Here is a 22,256-nt window from a genome sequence, read left to right as displayed (position 1 = left end):
GACTTTTTGGGGCCTCAGGACTTTATGGGGTCATGGCACTTTTTGAGGTCATAGGGACTTTTTGAGGCTGTGAGATTTTATGGGGCCACATGATTTTTTGGGGTTGTGGGGACGTTCCGGGGCCACAGGACTTTATGGGGCCACAGGATTTTTTTCCTGGTACAATGTGGGGCTCCCAGTACAACATCAGGCTCTCAGTGTGATGCTGGGATCCCAGTTTGATCCTGGAATCCCAGTGATCCCGGTGTGATCCTGGAATCCCAGTGATCCCGGTGTGATCCTGGATTCCCAGTTCCGTGCTGGGATCCCGGTGCCACGTGGGGCTCCTGTCCCAGTGCCGGGTTCCTGGCACAGTCTGGGGCTCCCAGTTTGAACCAGGAACTCCCGAGCCGTGCCAGGCCCCCGCCTGGATCCCAGTTTGATCCTGGGATCCCAGTGCCAGGCCCCCAGTCTGATCCCAGTTTCCCAGTTTGCTCCCAGTTTCCCAGCCCCATCCCGGTTTCCTGGCTCCATACCGGTTTCCCAGTTTGATCCCGGTTTCCCAGTCTGATCCCAGTTTCCCAGTCCCGTCCTGGTGTCCCAGTTTGCTCCCAGTTTCCCAGTCCGATCCCGGTTTCCCAGCCCCATCCCAGTTTCCCAGTTTGATCCCGGTTTCCCAGCCCCATCCTTTCTCGTCAATCCCGGTTTCCCAGCCCCATCCCAGTTTCCCAGTTTGATCCCGGTTTCCCAGCCCCATCCCGGTTTCCCGGTCCCATCCCGGTTTCCCGGTCAAATCCCAGTTTCCCAGCCCCATCCCAGTTTCCCAGCCCCATCCCGGTTTCTCAGCCCCATCCCGGTTTCCCGGTCCCATCCCGGTTTCTCAGCTCCATCCCGGTTTCTCAGCCCCATCCCGGTTTCCCAGCCCCATCCCAGTTTCCCAGTTTGATCCCGGTTTCCCAGCCCCATCCCGGTTTCCCGGTCCCATCCCGGTTTCTCAGCCCCATCCCGGTTTCCCAGCCCCATCCCAGTTTCCCAGTTTGATCCCGGTTTCTCAGCCCCATCCCGGTTTCTCAGCCCCATCCCGGTTTCCCAGCGCTCCCGGTGCCGGCCGAGCCCCGGGGGTGCCGGAACCGCCGCGGGAGCCCGGGAGGGGCCCCGGCCGCCGCCTCCGGTGCCCGAACCGCGCTCTCCATCCCCGCTCCCCCCGGCCCCGCTGCTCCCGGTGGCCGTTCCCGACCCGCGGGGCGCGGGGGGCGGGGAGCGGCCCCGGTGCGGCGGCGGCGGCGGCGGGGCCGGGACCGGGGCAGGACCCGGGAGCGGAAGGGGAGGAGGCCGGGGAGGAGCATCCAGGGCGGCCACCGCGGCAGCGGCTGAACTTTGCTCTTTCACGGGAGGCGGGGAGAGCCCCGGGGCTCGGCGGAGCCGGTCCCGCCGCACCCGCAGCCGCACCGGCACCGGGCTGCGAGCGGCGGCGGGGCCCGGAGAGCGGAGAGGGCGAACCGGGGGCAGCGCCGCCTCCTTCCTCCTCCCTCCTCCTCCTCCTTCTCTCCTCCTCCTCCTTCCAGCCGGTGCCGCGGAGCGCAGGAGCCACCGGGGGCGGGAGCGGCCCCGCATGCGGCCGGTGCCCGCGGGGGGATGCGCCGCGCCCCGGCCCCGCCGCCGCCGCCGCCGCAAACTTTCCGCGGGGCCGTGAACCGGCAGGAGGAGGAGGAGGAGGAGGAGAGCGACAAATCCCTGAGGGGGCGACCCCAAAAAAAAACCTAAAAAAGAAAAACTACCCCAAAAAGCGGAGCTTTTCTCAGCCGGCGGTTCCTCGGTAAAAACTTAACCGAACTCGACGCGGGGAAGCACCGGGAGGAGAAGAACCGAGAGAAGGAGAACCGGGAGCAGAACCAGCACCGGGAGGGGAAGAACCGGGAGGGGAACCGGGAGGGGAAGAACCGGGGGCAGAACCAGCACCGGGAGGGGAAGCACCGGGAGGAGAACCGGGAGGGGAAGAACCGGGAGAAGAAGAACCAGGGGAAGAACCAGGAGCAGAACCAGCACCGGGAGCAGAAGCAGCGCCGGGCGGAGAAGAACCGGGAGGAGGAGAAGCACCGGGAGGAGCAGCAGCACCGGCAGGCTCCGCTCGATGCGGCGCTGAGCCCCCGCGGCCCCGCGGAGCCATGGCCATGGTGGCCGGCGCTTGGGGCGAACCGAACGGTGGCGGAGCCGGTGGCACCGGGGGCGGCGGCGGCGGCGGCGGCGGAGCGGAGGAGGCGGCGTCCCCCGGCGGCGGCGGCAGCGACGCGGAGCACGGCGAGGAGGAGCGGCCCGGGGCCGGCGCGGACTGCGTGGTGTGCGGGGACAAATCCAGCGGGAAGCACTACGGCGTGTTCACCTGCGAGGGCTGCAAGAGCTTCTTCAAGCGCAGCATCCGCAGGAACCTCAGCTACACCTGCAGGTGACAGCGGGGGGACAGCGGGGGGATCCCGGTGGGGGATGAGTTGGGGTCTCGGTGTGGTGGTGCTGGGGGGCTCCCGGTACAAACCAGCGGCTCCCTCTACAGCACGAGGCCCCCCAGTACAAATTAGGGTTCTCCCAGTACAAACCAGTGCGGCAAGAGGGTATCCCAGTACAAACCAGTGGCTCCCAGTACAAACCAGTGGGTTCCAGTGCAGCACGAGGGGCTCCCAGTACAAACCAGTGGCTCCCAGTACAAACCAGTGGCTCCCAATACAAACCAGTGGGTTCCAGTGCAGCACGAGGCTCCCCGGTGCGAATTAGGGCTCTCCCAGTACAAACCAGTGCGGCAAGAGGGTCTCCCAGTACAAACCATTGACTCCCAGTGCAAATGAGGGGTCCCCAGTGCAGCTCGGTACAGCGCTCCCAGTTCGGCCCAGTGGCTCCCAGTTCAGCTGAGCTTTCTCCCCAGTCCATCCCAGTATCCCCCAGTCCATCCCAGTATCCCCCAGTCCAGCACGGTTTTCCCCACCCCCGGCCGCCCCCGTTCCGGGTATTCCCGGTCCATTCCCGGTCCATTCCCGGTGTTCCCGGCGTTCATTCCCGGTCCATGCCCAGGGATCCATTCTCGATATTCCCGGTCCATCTCGGTCCATTCCGGTCCATGCCGGTGTTCCCGGCGCTCCCGGCATTCCCGCGGTGCCCGTGACTCACTCGCCCCGGGCACGGCCGGGATCCAGCGGGAGCCGCGGGAATGCCGGGAGCGCCGGCAACAACGGGATGGACCGGGATGGACCGGGAACACCGGGATCCAGCAGGAGCGGGATCCTCTGGAAAACCGGGATACCAGGAGCAGGGATCCCCTGGAATTCCGGGAGCGGGGAGCCTTTGGAATTCCGGGATACCGGGAGTGGGGATCCCCCGGAATTCCGGGATAATGGAGCAGGAGTCCCCTGGAATTCCATGATCTGGGAGCAGGAATTCCGGGATAATGGGAGCAGGGATCCCCTGGAATTCCGGGAGCAGGGATCCCCTGGAATTCTGGGATAATGGGAACAGGAATCCTCTGGAATTCCGGGAGCAGGAATCCCCTGGAATTCTGGGATAATGGGAGCAGGAATCCTCTGGAATTCCGGGAGCAGGAATCCCCTGGAATTCCGGGATAATGGAGCAGGGATCCCTTGGAGTTCTGGGATAATGGAGAAGGAATCCCTTGGAATTCCAGGATCCGGGAGCAGGAAATCCCTGGAATTCTGGGATAATGGAGCAGGGATCCCCTGGAATTCCGGAATCCCTGAGGAATCCGGGATGGGATCCCCGGGAAGTTCGGAGCTGCTGGGGAACCTTGGGAATTCCCGGAGTTTGGAATGGGGGAATTCCCAATCCCAGGCTGCTCCCGGAGGGCAGAATTCCCAAATTTCTGAGGGTCCCCATTCCCTCCTCCCGGCTCAAGGAGGGCTCTGGAATTTTTGGGAGAATGGAAAAGGATCAGGAATCATCCGGGAGCCTCTGGATTCAATCCCAGCTGGAATCAACTCCCAATCCTAAAATTATCGCAGATTTTGGGAGAAGTTCCCCAGAATTTATCCCGGATTTTTTTTTCCCAGTGGATAAAACCACCAGGATAATTCCTTGGAATTTCAGGGAAAGCTCCCCAAAATTATCACGGATTTTTTTTCCAGGATAATTCCTTGGAATTTTGGGAAAAGCTCCCAAGATTGTCCCGGAATTTTTTTCCCAGTGGATGAAACCACCTGAGTAATTCCTTGGAATTTCGGGAAATGCTCCCAAAATTCCTCCCGGATTTTCCCCGAACCTGCCCCCACTATCTGGGAAAAAAAATTCCCAAAAATCCCCTCCGGAGTTTTCCAATGGGAAAGTCGGCAGCGAGCTGGGAAATTTGGGAAGCTGCAAAAGGCCCGGGCTGTGCTAATGACTTAATTAGGGCGGGTAATTAGCGGGAGCGATAATTAAAGGCATTTTGAATATGCAAATGAGCTCGGGGCCGCTTTGGGTTCCCGGAACAAAAGCGGGATCCTGGAGCTTTGTTCCTCTGGAAAAGCCAAAAATTCCCAAGTCACTTCCTGGCTTTTGAAATTAAAAAAAAGGGAAAAAAACCTTTGGATTTTTCCTTTTTTTGGATTCTGGCTTGTGCTGCCCCTGGAGCTGGGAGGGATTGAGGGAATTCCTGGTGGGATTGGGAGAAATCTGGGATGAGTTTTGGGGAGCTTTTCCCGAAATTCCAAGGAATTGTCCTGATGGTTTTATCCACTGGGAAAAAATCCGGGATCATTTTGGAGAACTTTTCCCAAATTCCAAGGAATTATCTTGGGAAAAATCTGGGATAATTTTGGGATCTTTTCCGAAAGTCACCGGGATAATTACTTGGAATTTTGGGGGATCTTTTCCCAAAATTCCAAGGAATTATCCCGGTGACTTTATCCACAGGGAAAAAAAATCCAGGATAATTTCGGGATCTTTTCCCAAAATTCCAAGGAATTGTCCCGATGGTTTTATCCACTGGAAAAGAAATCCAGGATAATTTTGGGATCTTTTCCCAAAAAAAAAAAAATCCAGGATAATTTTGGGAGCTTTTCCCACTGCTTCCAGCCCTTGCCAGCTCCCCTAGGTGTTTTCATCCGCTGGAAAAAAACCAAAAATTCCGGGATAATTCCCATCTTTTTTCCCAGTTCTCTGAGCCTTTCCCGGCCTTTTTTTCTGGGAATTCAGGCCTGGATGAAGACGTCAGGGCTGCTCCTGATCCTGCTTTTCATCGGGATCACGTTCCCGGCCGCGCCGGGGATGTTGGGGATGAATTAATTCCGTGTTGGGATTCCGGAAGGTTCCGTGGGCGGGATTCCCGCGGCTCCGGCCCCGGAATTTATCCCAAATTCTCTTTTCGCGCCCCGATTCCGGCTGGGAAGGGATTTCCTGCTCTGGGATCAGCCTGGGAATGGGATCTGGGGGGGTTGGATGGGAGATTCCATGTGGGAATGGGAGCCCTTTTCCAGGGATTTTGGGAATTTTGGGATGGATCCATGGGCCAGGACCCCTTTTTCCACGATTTTGGGAATTTGAAGAATTTTGGGATGAATCCATCCTTTTTGCAGGCTCTGAGGAGTTTTGGGAATTCTCTCCCTTTATCCCAGCATCCCGTGGGATTTGGGGTCAGCGCTGCCTGAGGGATTTCGTGCCCAGCCCCGCAGGAAATTCCTGGAATTCCTTGGAATCCCTGGAGCCGCTTCCATGGGCTCACCAACAATTAGATCCCAAAAACTTTTCCAGAGGCGGCGGGGATCGGGATGAAAATCCGGTGGGATTTTTTAGGATTGGAAGGAAAATCCAGCAGGATCCACGTAGCATCAGGACGAAGATCTAGTAGGATCAGTGTGGGGTTGGGATAAAATCCAATGGGATTTTTTGGGAACGGGATGCAAATCTGGTGGGATTTTTTTGGGATCCGGATGAAAACCCAGTAGGATCCATGTAGGATCAGGATGAAGATCCATGTGGGATCAGGATAAAAATCCGGTGGGAATTTTTTTGGGATCACCATGAAAACAAAACCCATCAGCAATGCCCATTCCCAGCAAATCCCATAAAAATTTGGGGAATGGGCTCTGGGATTCTCGAGATGGATTTGGGGGGGGCGCTGAAATTCCTGGGAATTCCGGCTGATCCCGATGGTTCCCGCAGGTCCAACCGGGACTGCCAGATCGACCAACACCACCGGAACCAGTGCCAGTACTGCCGCCTCAAGAAGTGCTTCCGAGTGGGCATGAGGAAGGAAGGTAGGGGAAAAATTCCCAAGGAATCCCAGGAATCCTTGGAATCCCAGGTTTCGGGTGGGGGGGGGAAAAACCCTCAATCTTTCCCCATTTTGGGGATTTTTTTTGGGGGGATTTTTGGGGGATCCATGTTGGGGTCAGGATGAAAATCCAGTGGGATTTTTTGGGATTGGGATGAAAATCCAGTAGGATCCATGTAGGATTATGATGAAGATCCTGTAGGATCAGTGTGGGATCAGGATGAAAATCCGATGGGATTTTTTGGGATTGGGATGAAAACTCAGTAGGTTTCTTTGGGATTTGGATGAAGATCCAGTAGGATCAGTGTGGGATTGGGACTAAAATCTAGTGGGATTTTTTGGGATCAGGATGAAAATCCGATGGGATTTTTTGGGATCGGGATGAAAACCCAGTAGGTTTCTTTGGGATTTGGATGAAAACCCAGTAGGTTTCTTTGGGATTGGGATGAAGATCCAGTAGGACCCATGTAGGATCAGGATGAAGATCCATGTAAGATCCATATGGGGTTGGGATAAAAATGCGGTGGGATTTTTTGGATCGGGATGCAAATCTGGTGGGATTTTTTGGGATTGGGATGAAAACTCAGTAGGTTTCTTTGGGATTGGGATGAAGATCCAGTAGGATCCATGTAGGATCAGGATGAAGATCCAGTCGGATCTTTGCGGGCTCAGAATAAAAACCCGATGGGTTTTTTTTTTTTTTGATTGGGATGCGAATCCAATGGGATTTTTTTGCGCTCACCATGAAAACCCCGACCTTCCTCCCCCTCCAGCCGTCCAGCGGGGCCGAATCCCCCCCAGCCACTCCAGCAGCAGCCCCAACCCCCTCCCAGCCGGCGACTTCTTCAACGGGCAGCCGGTGTCGGAGCTGATCTCGCAGCTGCTGCGCGCCGAGCCCTACCCGGCGGCGCGCTACGGCTCGCAGTACGCGCAGCAGCAGCAGCCGCCGGGCAGCGTCATGGGCATCGACAACATCTGCGAGCTGGCCGCCCGCCTGCTCTTCAGCACGGTGGAGTGGGCGCGGAACATCCCCTTCTTCCCCGAGCTGCCCGTGTCCGACCAGGTGGCCCTGCTGCGGCTGAGCTGGAGCGAGCTGTTCGTGCTGAACGCGGCGCAGTCGGCGCTGCCGCTGCACATGGCGCCGCTGCTGGCGGCCGCCGGCTTCCACGCCTCGCCCATGTCGGCCGAGAGGGTGGTGGCTTTCATGGATCAGATCCGGGTCTTCCAGGAGCAGGTGGAGAAGCTCAACCGGCTGCAGGTGGACTCGGCCGAGTACAGCTGCCTCAAGGCCATCGCGCTCTTCACGCCCGGTGAGGGGCTGGGGGGCGGGTTGGGGGGACCGGGGTTTTCCTGAGGGTTTTTGGGGTTGGGGATGGGTAGGGAGAGGTTGTTCCTGAGGGTTTTTGGGGTTGGGGATGGGTAGGGAGATGTTGTTCCAAGGGTTTTTGGGGTTGGGGATGGGTAGGGAGAGGTTTTTGCAGGTTTTTCTGAGGATTTGGGGGTTCTGAGTAAGGAGACGTTTTCCTGTGTTTTCCCAAGAGTTAGTGGCTGAGTCTGTCTGGAGTTGGGAATGAGTAGGGAGAGGTTTTTCCGAGTTTTGAGAGATTCCCAATGGATTTGGGGATATTCCCGATGGATTTTGTGATATTGGATTTCAGGGTATCCCAAATAGATTTTGAGAGATTCCCAATGGATTTTGGGAGATTGGATTTTGGAATATCCCCTGTGGATTTGGAGATATTCCCAATGAATTTGGGGGATACTGGACTTTGGGATATGTTCCCTTGGAGACATTCCCAATGGATTTTGGGAATATTCCCAATAGATTGTGAGAGATACCCAATGGATTTTGGGATATTCCCAACGGATTTAGTGATATTGGATTTTGGGATATTCCCAGTAGATTTTAAAAGATTCCAAATGGATTTTGGGAGATTCCCAATAGATTTTGTGAGATTCCAAATGGATTTGGGGGATATTTCCAATGGATTTTCAGAGATTGGATTTTGTGATATTCCCTATAAATTTTGGGATGTTCCCAATGGATTTGGGGATATTCCCAGTGGATTTTGAGAGATTCCCAATAGATTTTGAGATAGATATTCCCAATGGATTTTTGGGCTATTCCCAATGGATTCTGAGAGATTCCCAATGGATTCTGAGAGATTCCAAATGGATTTTGGGAGACTGGATTTGGGGACATTCCCAATGGATTTTGGGGATACTGGATTTTGGGATATTCCCTTGGGAATATTCCCAATGGATTTTGGGGATATTCCTGATGGATTTTGGAAGATTGGATTTTGCGATATTCCCTGTAAATTCTGGGATATTCCCAATGGATTTTGAGATATCCCCAATGGATTTTGGGATATTAGATTTTGGGATATTCCCTTGGGGATATTCCCAATGGATCTGGAGATATTCCCAATGGGTTTTGAGAGATTCCCAATAGATTTTGAGATAGATATTCCCAATGGATTTTGGGCTATTCCCAATGGATTCTGAGAGATTCCCAATGGGTTTTGGGAGACTGGATTTGAGGACATTCCCAATGGATTTCGGGGATACTGGATTTGAGGATATTCCCTTGGGGACATTCCCAATGGATTTTGGAAGATTGGATTTTGTGATATTCCCTGTAAATTCTGGGATATTCCCGACGGATTTTGAGATATCCCCAATGGATTTTGGGATATTAGATTTTGGAATATTCCCTTGGGGATATTCCCAATGGGTTTTGAGAGATTCCCAATAGATTTTGAGATAAGATATTCCCAATGGATTTTGGGGATATTGGATTTCAGGGCATTCCCAATGGATTTTGGGGTTACAGAACTTTGGGATACCCCCCTGGGGACATTCCCAAGAGATCCCGTGACAAACCCCACCACCCTCCAACCCTGCTCCCGTTCCCTCGCAGACGCCTGCGGGCTCTCGGACCCGGCGCACGTGGAGACGCTGCAGGAGAAGGCGCAGGTGGCGCTGACCGAGTACGAGCGCTCGCAGTTCCCGTCGCAGCCGCAGCGCTTCGGGCGGCTCCTGCTGCGGCTGCCCGCGCTGCGCGCCGTGCCCGCCGCCCTCATCTCACAGCTCTTCTTCATGCGCCTGGTGGGCAAGACGCCCATCGAGACCCTGATCCGCGACATGCTGCTGTCCGGCAGCACCTTCAACTGGCCCTACGGCGCCGGGCAGTAGGGACGGACACACGGACGGACGCACGGACGGCGGGATGGATGGATGGATGGATGGACAGTGAGACAGGCCAAAGAACAGAATGGGCTGGACAAATGGGATGGGGCCAAAAATGGGATGGGCCCAAAAATGGGATGGGCCGGAATATGGGACAGGCTGGACAATGGGACAGGCTGGACAATGGGACAGGCTGGACAATGGGATGGACAGACAGCGGGACAGGCCGGAGAACGGGACAGGCTGGACAGTGGGGTGGACAGACAGCGGGACAGGCCAGACAATGGGACCAGCCAGACAATGGGATGGGCTGGAGAATGGGATGGACAGACAGCAGGACAGGCCGGACAATGGGATGGGCCCAAAAATGGGATGGGCCAGACAATGGGACTGGCCGGACAATGGGACTGGCTGGACAGCAGGACGGACGGACAGTGGGACAGACAGACAGTGGGATGGGCCAGAGAATGGGACAAGCTGGACAATGGGACAGGCCAGACAGTGGGACAGATGGACAGCGGGACAGACGGACAGTGGGACAGGCTGGACAACGGATGGGCCAGACAACGGGATGGGCTGGACAGCAGGATGGACAGACAGCGGGATGGACAGACAACGGGATGGGCTGGACAGCGGGACGGACGCTCCCCGGGAAGGGGATCGGGATTCTCCGCAATGCCGGCGGCTCCTGGCCCTGCTGGAACGGGGGCGCGCCCTCGTGGGTTGTGCCTGTAAAGTTGTGGGGTTGGCACCAAACGTTTTGGGGTCCTGGTGTTGTCACCAGAATTTGTGGAGTCCCGACATTGTCACCAAAAGTTTTGGAGTCTTGAGGTTGTCCCCAAAAGAAGTCCCAGTGTTGTCCCCAAAAGTTTTGGGGTCCTGGTGTTGTCCCCAAAAGAGGTCCCAATGTTGTCCTCAAATTGTCCCCAAAATTTTTGGGGTCCCAGCATTGTCCCCAAAAGTTTTGGGGTCCTGGCATTGTCACCAAAGGTTTTGGGGTCCTGAGGTTGTCCCCATAAGTTTTGGGGTCCTGGTGTTGTTCCCAAAAGAGCTCCCAGTGTTGTCCCAAATAGTTTTGGGGTCCTGGCGTTGTCCCCAGGGTGTCCCCAAAGATGGAGGGGACAAACAAGGGACACAGAGCCCCCTGGGACTGTCCCCCCCCAGCTGGCACCAGGATGAGCCAGGATTTGGGATTTCAGGATTTGGGATTTTGGGATTCCGGGACCATTCCTGGCCGATGGAATCCTCGCTCCGCCATATAAACTCATTAATTAACGCCAATTAAAGATGTTTCCTACAACCCCGGCAGTCTGGAATGAGCCAAGATTTGGGATTTTGGGATTTCAGGATTTTGGGAGTTGGGGCTTCAGGATTTGGGGATTTGGGATTTCAGGATTTTGGGATTTCAGGATTTTGGGATGTCAGGATTTTGGGATTTCCCAAGGTTGGGGGGGGGGGGGGCACGGATTTGGGATTTCTCTTCCTAAACAGAGAGATTTGGGATTTCCCCTCCAAAACTGGGAGAGTTTTTGGGGTCCCCTCCCAAATTTAAGGGAATTTCAGCCTTCCCATTTCACCCTGACCTCAAATGAAAATCAACAATTACACTTCATTTATTACAAAACAATTAAAATATGACACGATTCCCACAATTCCCACCAATTCCCTACGAAATATTTCGGGATTTGGGTGTCCCCCCCCAAAAAAAAACCCCAAAAGGGTTTTCTTTTGTCCCCCAAACCCCAATTTGGGACCCCCAAAAACCCCTTTAAGGCAGCCAGGGGAGTGCAAACCCCATTAAAAAACCCTATTTACAACCAGGGGAAGGCACTGGGGGGGGATCCCTAAGGATGTGGGGGACATTTGGGGACATTTTAGGATTGAGGGGGGGGGTCACAACAGCTGCCACCATCCTCCCCCACCCTTGGCACCGGGGAGGGATCAAAACGAGGAATTTTAGGGTTTTTTTAAGACAAAAAAAGGCATAAAAGTCTTTGGAGGGGGTTGGGTTTTTTTTTGGGGGGTGTCCCCCCTACAAATGTCCCTTTTTTTTGGGGTGGTGGCTTTGGGGTCAGCCCCGGAGCTTGTCGTAGTCGCTGACCATCCTTTTGATGTGGAAGAGTTTGTTCCGGAGGGTTTTGGATTCCCGTTTCTTGTCCTGGTACTCCGGGCTCTGGGAAGGCATTTGGGGCACTTTAGCGGGGGACGTTTGGGGACGTTTTGGGGACATGGGGGGTGTCCCTAAAAAGGGGAGGGAGACCCCAAAAATCAGCCCCGAGGACTCACCCGCTTCACGTCCTTGAGGTGGTTGTACTCCTCGGCCAGTGCCTGTGGGGACAGAGGGGTCAGGGACAGAGGGGACAGAGGGGACAGCAGGGTCAGGGACAGAGGGGACAGCGGGGTCAGGGACAGAGGGGACAGCGGGGACAGGGACAGAGGGGACAGGAGGGTCAGGGATGGGGACAGGGGATAGGAAGGGACAAGGACAGGGGACACAGAGGGGATAGAGGGGACAGGGAGGGGACTGAGGGGTCAGGGACAGAGGGGGACAGGGGGGACGGGGGGACAGGGACAGAGGGACAGGGGATGGGGGGACAAAGGGGGCAGAGGGAACAGGGAGGGGACAGAAGGACAGCGGGATCAGGGACGGGGGACACAAGGACAGAGGAGACAGAGGGACAGAGGGGGCAGGAAGGGACAGAGGAACGGGAGGGGACAGGGACATGGAAGGGACAGGGAGGGGACAATGGGGGGGGAATGGGGGAAGAAATAAGGGGGGAGCAGAGGTGCAAAAGGGGTGAAAAAGAAGGGAAAAGGGGCAAAAAGGGGTGACAAGGGGTGACAAGGGCGGTCGGGGGGCAGCGGGGGCACACCTGGTACTGGGCGCTGTCCTCGGGCACCTGGTCCAGCTGCGCTGCCAGCTGTGCCAGGCGCTCATTGAGCCCGTCCATGTGGGCACAGAGCTCCTTGTAGCGCCGCAGCTCCTGCCCAAACTCCGCCTTGTAGCGCTGGCGCGTGCCCGGGGAGCTGACCGGGGGGTACAGCCTGCGGGAGGACGGGGGCACATCAGTGGGGACATGGGGACATCACGGGGACATGGGGACATCGCCGGGGACATGGGGGTATCGGGGACATCACTGGGGGTATTTGGGATATGTGGTATGGGGACACTGGATTTGGGATATGGGGACATTGGGGACATTGGGGACATTGGGACACTGGGGACATTGGGGACAGTGGGACATTAGATATGGGATATTGGGGACATTGGGACACTGGGGATATTGGTGACATTGGGGATATTTGGGATATTGGATATGGGGACATGGGGACATTGGGGACATTGGGATATGGGATATGGGGACTTTGGGAACATTGGATTTGGGATATGGGGACATTGGAGACATTGGGGACATTGGGATTTGGGGACGTTGGGGACATTGGGGATATTGGGACACTGGGGACATTGGGGACAGTGGGACATTGGGGGCATTGGGAACATTGGGACATTAGATATGGGATATGGGGACACATTGGGGACATTGGGACATTAGATATGGGATATGGGGACATTGGGACATTGGGGATATTTGGGACATTGGATTTGGGATATGGGGACACTGGGGACATCAGCGACATTGGGGACATTGGGGACATTGGGATATGGGGACACTGGGTGTGGAACATGGGACATGGGGGACACTGGGGACACGGGGACACCAGGCACGTGGTGTCACGCGGGGACCCAGTGAGCGGCGCTGTCCCCGAGCGTCACCTGTGCCACTGCTCGCTGTCGCGCTCGTCGCCGGACTCGGGGGCGGTGGCGGGGTCGGTGTCGTACTGGGAGCCCTGCGAGCCCTGTGAGCCCTCGGGCTGGCGCCGGCCCCGGCGGCCGCGGCGGGCGGGGGGCTTGTGGGGGGGGTGGGCGGCGTCCGGCTCCTCCGGGGGCGAGGGGGGGTCCGAGGGGGGGTCACTGGGGGGGCACGGGGACATCGGACGCGGGGACACACGGCCCTGGGGGCGCACGGGGGGATTCCCCCTTTCCCGACCCCTCAGAACCTTCCCCACCCTCTCCCGACCCCTCCCCAAATTTCCCGACCCCTCCTCACCTTTCCCTCCCTCTTCCACCCCTTCCCTATTTTTTCCACCCCTTTTCTGACTCCTCCCCAAATTCGCCGACTCCTCCAATCTTTTCCTGCCCCCTCCCCATTATTCCAACACCTTTTCCGACCCTTCCCCATATTCCTCACCCCTTTCTCTCCCCTTCCCACTTTTTTCCACCCCCCCGACCCCTCCCCAAATTTCCCGACCCTTCCTCACCTTTCCCTCCCTCTTCCACTCCTTCCCCATTTTTTCCACCCCTTTTCTGACCCCTCCCCAAATTCCCCAACCCCTCCGATCTTTCCCCGACCCCTCCCCATATTCCTCACCCCTTTCTCTCCCCTTCCCACTTTTTTCCACCTCCCCGACCCCTCCCCAAATTTCCCGACACCTCCTCACCTTTCCCTCCTTCTTCCACTCCTTCCCTATTTTTTCCACCCCTTTTCTGACCCCTCCCCCAAATTCCCCGACCCCTCCAATCTTTTCCCCGCCCCCTCCCCCATATTCCCCCCATTCCCCACCCCTTCCCCTGGCACTGCCGCCCCCTCCCCACCTTTTCCAGCCCTTCTGGGGGGGGTCGCTGTACAAGGGGGGGCTGTAGGGCGGCGCCGGCCCGGGGGTCCCGCCCTTCTCCGAGTACGCGACGGTGGCGGCCTCGTCCGGAACGCTCGTCCCGCTCGACACGTTCTTCACCTGGAAAAATTTGGGATTTTGGGAGGAAAACTCAGCTGGGACAAAGGAGAAATCGGCGAGAAATGCCCCGAGGAAAAATTGTGTGGGAATTGGCCCAAAATTCCCGGAGAAATCCCTGAAAATTCCTTGAAGATCCACCGAGAAATCCCTAAAAATTTAATGAAAATTCACCAAAAAAACCGCCTGAAAATTCACCAAGAAAACCCTGAAAATTCACTGAAAATTGTCCGAAAAAATCACAGAAAATTCCCTGAAAATTCACCAAGAAACCGCTGAGAATCCCACAAGAAATCCCCCAAAATTCCCCGAGAAATCCCACAGAAAGTCCGCGCAAACCAAGGGTTGTTGCCCCACCTGGCGTCCCCCAAATTCTCCAGGGCCCTAAAAAATCCCCAAAACCCTAAAACCAAAAAAAACCCAAATCCCGAAACCCCATAAAACCAAAACCCCAAAAACCCCAAAACCCAAAAAATTCCAAATCCCCAAAAACCAAAAAACCCCAAAACCCCAAAACAAAAAAAAAAACCCAAAAAACCTCCAAACCCCAAAAAACCCCAAAACCCCCAAATGCCCGTGGAGAGACAGCGACAAAGGGACAAAGGGACAAAGGGACAGAGGTCGGGGTTGGTGCCACCCTCAGGGTGACGCCCCCAAAGGTTTGGGGTGGCCCCATAGGGGGACAAGGCACATCCGGCTGTCCCCTGTCCCCTTCCTTCCGGCCCTTTGTGGGTTGTTTGTGCCGGACGCCGGTCCCCTCCGCCTTGGTGGCTTTGGGGACATCCGGCCGGACACGCCACTTCCGCCGCTGTCCCCTCCCGGGGGCCACCAGGTGTGTCCCCAAGCCGTGGTGGCATCTGGGGACAGAGATGTCCCCAAGGGGGTGACATCGCCAAAGCGGGGGAGGTGGCACAGTGAGGGGAGGGGGTGGCACCTGGGGGTGGCACCTGGGGTGGCACCGTGTCCCCAAAGGGACAGGAAATGCTCGGCCAGGGAGGGGCTGAGAGCAAATGAAAGGCGGGCGGGATCAAAAGGAATGAAAATAAATAAAATGAAAATAAATTAAGAAATCGACACAGAGAGCGCGGCCCCAGGGACACGGGACGGGGAGTGGTGGCGTGGGGACGGGGATGGGGACAGGGGACAGGGATGGGGATGGGGACACAGGGGACAGGGATGGGGACAGGGACAGGGACAAAGGACAGGGATGGGGACAGGGATGGGGACAGGGACAAAGGACAGGGATGGGGACACAGGAGACAGGGATGGGGACAGGCATGGGGACAGGGACATGAATGGAGACAGGGGACAGGGACAGGGATGGGGACACGGGACAAGGACAGGGACAGGGACAAAGGACAGGGATGGGGACAGGGACATGAATGGGGACAGGGGACAGGGACAGGGATGGGGACACGGGACAGAGACAAAGGACAGGGATGGGGGCATGGGACAAGAACAGGGACACAGGGGACCAGAGGATGGGGTCAGGGGACAGACATAAGGACAAGGCACAGGGGACAGGGACAGGAGTGTCCCCAAAGCCACTGTCCCAACCCTTCCCACGGGGACCCTGTGACATTCCCACCCCTCCCCCGGCAGGTGACACATCCCGGGCCACGCTGGCCTCACCAGGATGTCCCCAAGGTCCCCATCCAGTGCCACCACTCCGGCTTTTCCCGGTGCCACCTCCCGGTTAATCATTGGCCAGACCGAAACCGCGCCGTGGCCCCGGTGCCACCTGCCAGTGTCACCTGCCAGTGTCACCTGCCAGTGTGCCCGAGCCCTCTTGGCGTCCCCAAATCCCCCCCTGAAGACCCCACACAAAGTCCCCAAACCCCTCCTGATGTCCCCAAACCCTCTTGGGGTCCCCACACAATCCTGGTGTCCCCACATCTGCCTTGAAGTCCCCAAAATGCCCCCTGAAGTCCCCAGATTCCCCTGAAGTCCCCTCCTGGTGTCCCCAAACACTTCCCACTGTCCCCAAATCCCCTAAATCCCCCAAACCCAACATTGCCAACAGTCCCCAAAACTCCCAAAATCCCAACAGTCCCCAAAACTCCCAACAATCCCAAACTCCCAAAATTCCCAAAATCCGAACAATCCCAACAATCCCAAAATCTGAACAATCCCAATATTCCCAACAATCCCAACATTTCCACAATCCCAACAATCCCCAAAACCTCAACATTTCCAAAAATCCCAACAATCCCAAAAACCCAACAATCCCAACAATCCAAACAATCCCAACAATCCCAAAATCCCCAAATCCTAAAATTCCAACAACTCCAAAACCCCAACAATCCCAACAATCTCAAGAATCCCAAACTCCCAAAAACCCAAAACTCCCAAAATCTGAACAATCCCAACAATCCCAAAATCCAAAAATCCCCCAATCCTAAAATTCCAACAACCCCAAAACCCCAACAATCCCAACAGTCTCAAGAATCCCAAACTCCCAAAAACCCAACAATCCAAACAATCAAAAAATCCCAACAATCCCAAAATTCCAACAACCCCAAAACCCCAACAATCCCAAAAATCCCAACCAATCCCAAATCCTAAATCCCAAATCCCGAACTCGTGGCTCTCACCCACTCCTCGACGTCGGGTCCCTGGGGCTCGGCGGGGATTTTATCCCAGTAAATGTTGTGTTTTCCGTATTTCCAGATCTTGCTGCGCGTTTTGTGCGCCAGGACGCAGATGAGGCACAGCAGGAGCACGGTCAGGAACCCGCAGGCGATGGCCACGGCCTAAGGGAATTTTATTTGGGAATTTTATTCAGGAATTATTCGGGAATTTGGGGTTTGGGGATTCGGGGTTGGGAATTCAGGGATTCTGGGATTTGGGGTTTGGAGATTTGGGAGTTCAAGGATTCAGGGATTTGGGAATTTGGGATTTGGGGATTCCTAACATGGGGATTCTCATCCCCAAAATCCTTGGGTGAGCCCAATCCCAAAGATTCCCTGCGTGCTTCTCAAACCCCAAACCTTCCCAGATCCCAAATCCCAAACCTTTCCCTGTCCTTCCCAGATCCCAAACCCCAAACCTTCCCAAATCCCAAACCTTTCCCTGTCCTTTCCAAATCCCAAACCCCAAACCTTCCCAAATCCCAAACCTTTCCCTCTCCTTCCCAAAACTCAACAGTGGGATTTGGGAAGTTTGGGGATTCTAAAAAGACGGGAAGTGTTTGGGAATCAGGAAGGTTCGGGGTTTTGGGAAGGACGGGCAGGATCTGGGGGCTCCCGGTGCCAGCCGGGCACTGCCGGGCCCCCATCCCGGGCCAGCCCCATCCCGTGCCAGTCCCGGGCCCCCATCCCGTGCCAGCCCCATCCCGTGCCAGTCCCGGGCCCCCATCCCGGGCCGGCCCCATCCCGTGCCAGTCCCGGGCGGCCCCGGGCGCTCCCGGTCCCACCGGCCGGGCTGGAAGCGCCGCATTCCAATTCCAGCCCCGGCGGGGGGAGCGGCCCCGGCCTGGCCAGGAACGGGATCGGGACTGGGATCGGTACCGGGGCCGGGATCCGGGCCCGGAACCGGGATTGGGATCTGGGAATGATGATTTGGGACCTGGCCCGGGATGCCGGGAATGCTTTGGATCGGGTTTGGGGCTGCCTCGGGGAGAGCAGGGGGGAGGTGAGCGAGGGGGCAGGGCTGATTCCCGAATCCCAGATTTTTCTCTGCCCTTCCCGAATCCCAAACCTTCCCGAATCCCAAACCCTCCCGAATTCCAAGCCTTTCCGTGAGGGTCCTTCCCTCACCCCCTGGTAGTCTTTCCCTCATCTTTTGGGGGTCCTTCCCTCCCCTGCCGGTGGTTGCCATCTCCCCGGCGATCCCTGTCCCCTCCCGGTGATCCCTGTCCCCTCCCGGTGGTCCCCATCCCTGCCCCGGTGGTTCCTGTCCCCCAGTAGCCCCTGTTGTCCACCCCACCGGGTGGTCCCCATCTGCTCCTGGTGGTCCCCATCCCCTCCCAATGGTCCCCATCCCTTCGTGGTAGTCCCTGCCCCTCTTGGTTGTCCCTCTCCTCGGTGGTCCCCATCCCCTCCCAGTGGTCCTTGTCCTCCAGTAGCCCCTGCTTCCCCCACAGCGGTCCCTGTCCCCTGGTGGTCCCTGTCCCCTCCTGGTAGTCTCTGTCCTCTGGTGGTCCCCATCCCCTCCCAATGGTCCCTGTCCCCTCCTGGTGGTCTCTGTCCCGCCAGTGGTTCCTGTCCCCTGGTGGTCCCCATCCCCCCAGGTGTCTCTATCCACCAGTAGCCCTTGTCCCCTCCTGGTCATCTATCATCCAGTGGTCCCCATCCCCTCCTGGTAGTCCCTGTCCCCTCCTCGTGGTTCCTATCCTCTCCTGGTAGTCCCTTTCCCCACCCCGGTAGCCCCTATCTCCTCTCAGTAGTCCCTGACCCTCAGTAGCCCCTGGTGGTGCCCCCTCTCCGGTAATCTCTGTCCTCTGGTGGTCCCCATCCCCTCCCAATGGTCCCCGTCCCCTCCCAATGGTCCCTGTCCCCTCCTGGTGGCCTCTGTCCCCCCAGTAGTTCCTGTCCCCTCCCAGTAGTCCTTGTCCCCTCCTTGTGGTCCCTGTCCCCTGGTGGTCCCCATCCCCTCCCAGCAGCCCCCATCCCCTCTCAGTAGCCCCCATCCCCTCTCATAGCCCCCATCCCCTCCCAGCAGCCCCCATCCCCTCTCAGTAGCCCCCATCCCCTCTCATAGCCCCCATCCCCTCCCAGCAGCCCCCATCCCCTCTCAGTAGCCCCCAGTCCCCTCTCAGTAGCCCCCATCCCCTCCCAGTAGCCCCCATCCCCTCTCAGTAGCCCCAGTCCCCTCTCAGTAGCCCCCATACCCTCCCAGTAGCCCCCATCCCCTCTCAGATGTCCCCATCCCCTCCCAGCAGCCCCAGTCTACCCCGGTGCTCCCCATCCCCGGTGTCCCCGCTGACCTCCTGCGGGTCCACAGTGCAGTAGTGGTACAGGTACTGGTTGAGCACGGCGCCGCCGGCGTACACCTGGCTGCACATGGCCAGCAGCGGGCTGTAGTAGTAACCCCCGCCGCTCATCTGCGCCTGCGGGTTCACCCCCACCACGTAGACGATGCTGGCCACCAGCATCACCAAGGCCAGCACGGCGCACACCACGATGACCACCAGGTAGAAGCGGCGCGACCGCGAGCTGCCCGACTTGCTCAAGCTGGCCACCAGCAGCCCCAGCTGGGCCAGGAAGCAGAGCACGGCCATGGCGATCATGAAGCCGTTGGCCGCCCGCGGGTTGGTGACTCCTCCGTAGTACCCCCCGTAGCCGTAGCCGTAGTTCACCCCGCTGCCGTAGTAACCGGAGCCGTAGAAGCCGCCCAGGCCGGTGCCCAGCACGCCGCCGTAGCCGTAGCCGTAGTCCCAGGCCAGCGTGGAGGCCACGCAGGCGAACACGGCAATGCACAGCAGCATCACCGCGCCCTCCAGCAGCCTCACCAGCCCCGGCGGCGACGACCACTTGTAGAAATGCTGAGGAACGTCCTCGATGTAGTAGGAGCCCGGTGGCGGCGAGCGGGCGCCGAAATCGTAGCCGTAGTCGCCCGTGGGTGGCCCGTAGGAGGTGGCGGGTGGCCCGTAGGCGCTGTCGTAGGGTTTCTTGGTGAACATCCCTGCAGGGGACACGGGACAGAACGCTCGAGGGAGTTTCTGTCGCCGGAGGAGGTGGCGGAGGAAGGACTTTGGTCCCTTTGTCACCGTCGCCACCCAGCTGGAGAGGGAGTGGGAGGCAAGGAGGTTTGTGCGGGGAAACTGAGGCACGGGGGTTGTGACACAGAGTTGGGGGCGTCCAAAAAACTTTGGAGATCCCGTCAAAAAAAAATCTTGGAGATTCCAGGAAAGAAACCTTGGAGACTCCACAAAAAAATAACTGAGAAACCTCCTCGAAAAGAACCTGGAGAGATCCCCACAAAAAACCTTGGAGAACCCAGAAAAAGCCTTGGAGACTCCACAAAAAAAAACTTTGGAGACCCCACAAAAAAAACCCTGGGAAACCTCCCCAAAAAGTACTTGGAGACACCCCCACAAAAAACCTTGGAGAACCCACCAAAAAAAAACCTGGGAAACCTCCCCCGAAAGAACCTGGAGAGACCCCCACAAAAAACCTTGGAGACTCCACCAAACACCTTGGAGACCCGACCAAAAAAACCTTGGACACCCCACCAAAAAAAATTGGAGAACCCCCCAAAAACCCCCTTGGAGACCCCCTAAAAACCTTGGAGGCGCCACAGAAGTTTCATGGGGAAACTGAGGCATGGCGTCGCCGCGAGTTGACGTGGGGAAACTGAGGCACAGTGAGTCACCAGCCGGTGCCACCCCAGGCACGCTGGGCTCTCGGTGTCACCTCCCTGTCCCCAACACCCCGGGGCCGGCAGGGAATTAACCGGGATTGTTGGAATTCCCCCCCACCATGGGAAGCGGGGGGCCTAAGCTGATCCGGCCGGATTAAAAATCAAAATAATCACAATCAAAATCAAAATAATTAAAAATCGCCATAATTACTGAGGCCGCGTGAGGCAGAGCCACGAGGAGAGCGGTTGGAAAATTTGGGGTGGGGGCTTAAAATCAGCAAAATTAATGGGGGGGACACCCCCCGGGCCATGCAGACACCCCCCCAAAAAAATAACCCATAAAACCCCAGATCGCTGCGGGAAACGCGAATTCCTGTGGGAAACCCAAACCGGGCGCCCGTACCGGCGGTACCGGGGCTCGGTGGGGCGGGGAGGAGTTTTGGGGGGGCCTAAACGTCCCGGTTCTCGATCCCATCGATCCCAAATCTCCCGGTACCGAACCGATCCCAAATCCCCCGGTACCGAACCGATCCTAAATCTCCCGATCCCAAATGCCACGGTTCCGGGCGGATCCCCCGTTTGACCCCACCGGCGACCCCCGGGAGGCCACCGGGACCCGGAGCGGGGACCGGAGCGCGGTGTCGCCGGGGTCGCCGGTGGCGGAGGGGACTCGGGGGACTCGGGGGTCCCTGCCCGTGTGGGGACACGGGAGGAGCCGCGGGGCCGGGGACGGCTCCGGTACCGGGAGCGCTACCAGGGGGAGCACGGAGGCGATTTCGATGGTGTCGGGGAGCCCGGTACCGGTGCGGAGCCGCTGGGGACCCCGGTACCCCTCTGGAATCCGGTACCGACGGGAGCCCGGGTGCCGCTGGGAACCCCGGTACCCCTCTGGAATCCCGTGGCCGGTACCGCTGTGAACCCGTTGGGGCCCCGGTACCGGTGTGGACCCGATGTGGACCCTGGTACCGCTCTGAAATCCGGTACCGGTGGAGACCCGGATGCCGGTGGGGACCCCGGTACCGCTCTGGAATCCGGTACCGGGGGAGACCCGGGTGCCGGTGGACAATCCAGTACCGGTGTGGACCCGGTGGGGACCCCGGTACCGCTTTAGAATCCGGTACCGGCTGGGACCCAGGTACAGGTGGGGATCCCGGTACCGCTCTGGAACCCCGTGGCCGCTCCCAGTCCGGCCCGCGGTACCGGAGAGAAGCCCAGCGGGGCCCCCGGTGCCTCGGGGAAGGACGAACCCCCCCTCCCCGTGCGCAGCGGGGAGCGGAGACCCCCGGTGCTCCCTCTCCGTTCCGGTACCGCCCTGCCCCCGCCTGCTGCTGCCGGTGCCGGTACCGACACCGGGAGTTCCCGGTACCGCGGAGCCGCTCACCTGTCGCCTCCTCCGCCGCTTTGTTCACCTTAAAATGGCAGCCGGGAGCGGCGGAGGCGGCGGCGGCGGCGGCGGCGGCGCTGCGGGACCGGCCCCGGGTCCCGCCCCCGGGGAGGGCGGGGGGGAGGGGGGGGGCTGCAGCACCGGGCACGGAGGGGTTAAAAGGGGGCGGGGCCCAACCGGGAGGAGCCCCCGGGGGAGTTTTGGGGGAAATTTTGGGGGAATTGAAGGGGAAATTTGGGGACAGGAGCGTCCCCAAAGCGGGGGCTGCGTAAGGTTGTCTCGCCCCCCGAAAAAAACCGCGGAGATTTTTTTTTGTGTTAATTACCAAAGGTAATTAATGTATTAATTAGTGTTTAA

The 22,256-nt window shown here is 57.9% G+C and overlaps 2 protein-coding genes across 3 annotated transcripts; one reads left to right on the top strand and one right to left on the bottom strand.

Annotated features, from left to right (window-relative positions):
* Positions 1-1,327: 1,327 nt before the first annotated feature.
* NR2F6 (nuclear receptor subfamily 2 group F member 6) lies at positions 1,328-10,715 on the top strand. The gene is made up of 4 exons (XM_030966770.1): positions 1,328-2,422; positions 6,118-6,212; positions 7,003-7,539; positions 9,153-10,715. Exons 1-4 carry the CDS (start codon positions 2,145-2,147, stop codon positions 9,425-9,427), a joined length of 1,185 nt encoding a protein of 394 aa, XP_030822630.1. The 5' UTR covers positions 1,328-2,144; the 3' UTR covers positions 9,428-10,715.
* A 295-nt stretch (positions 10,716-11,010) lies between these two features.
* On the bottom strand, positions 11,011-21,989 carry OCLN (occludin). 2 transcript variants are annotated; one of them, XM_030966762.1, is made up of 8 exons: positions 21,897-21,989; positions 19,140-19,837; positions 16,807-16,965; positions 14,076-14,215; positions 13,197-13,394; positions 12,295-12,466; positions 11,708-11,749; positions 11,011-11,594 (listed from the first exon to the last, which is right to left on the bottom strand). In XM_030966762.1, exons 2-8 carry the CDS (start codon positions 19,833-19,835, stop codon positions 11,493-11,495), a joined length of 1,509 nt encoding a protein of 502 aa, XP_030822622.1. In that variant the 5' UTR covers positions 19,836-19,837; positions 21,897-21,989; the 3' UTR covers positions 11,011-11,492. The 2 variants fall into 2 exon arrangements, with proteins under 2 accessions (XP_030822622.1, XP_030822623.1); XM_030966763.1 differs by having other exon boundaries at positions 19,140-19,935; positions 21,897-21,913.
* Between the last annotated feature and the right edge of the window lie 267 nt (positions 21,990-22,256).

The sequence above is a fragment of the Camarhynchus parvulus genome, chromosome 28 (genome assembly GCF_901933205.1).
Source record: "Camarhynchus parvulus chromosome 28, STF_HiC, whole genome shotgun sequence".
In the NCBI taxonomy this organism is placed as follows: Eukaryota; Metazoa; Chordata; class Aves; order Passeriformes; family Thraupidae; genus Camarhynchus; species Camarhynchus parvulus.
This window is presented reverse-complemented; position numbering and strand designations above follow the sequence as displayed.

Coding starts and splice junctions, on each gene's coding strand:
- OCLN (XM_030966762.1), bottom strand. CDS start 19,835: ATGTTCACCAAGAAACCCTACGACAGCGCCTACGGGCCACCCGCCACC. Junction 16,966..19,139: donor GCACTGTGGACCCGCAGGAG/GTCAGCGGGGAC, acceptor AAATTCCCTTAG/GCCGTGGCCATCGCCTGCGG. Junction 11,750..12,294: donor AGGACAGCGCCCAGTACCAG/GTGTGCCCCCGC, acceptor CTGTCCCCACAG/GCACTGGCCGAGGAGTACAA.
- NR2F6 (XM_030966770.1), top strand. CDS start 2,145: ATGGCCATGGTGGCCGGCGCTTGGGGCGAACCGAACGGTGGCGGAGCC. Junction 2,423..6,117: donor AACCTCAGCTACACCTGCAG/GTGACAGCGGGG, acceptor TGGTTCCCGCAG/GTCCAACCGGGACTGCCAGA. Junction 6,213..7,002: donor AGTGGGCATGAGGAAGGAAG/GTAGGGGAAAAA, acceptor CTCCCCCTCCAG/CCGTCCAGCGGGGCCGAATC.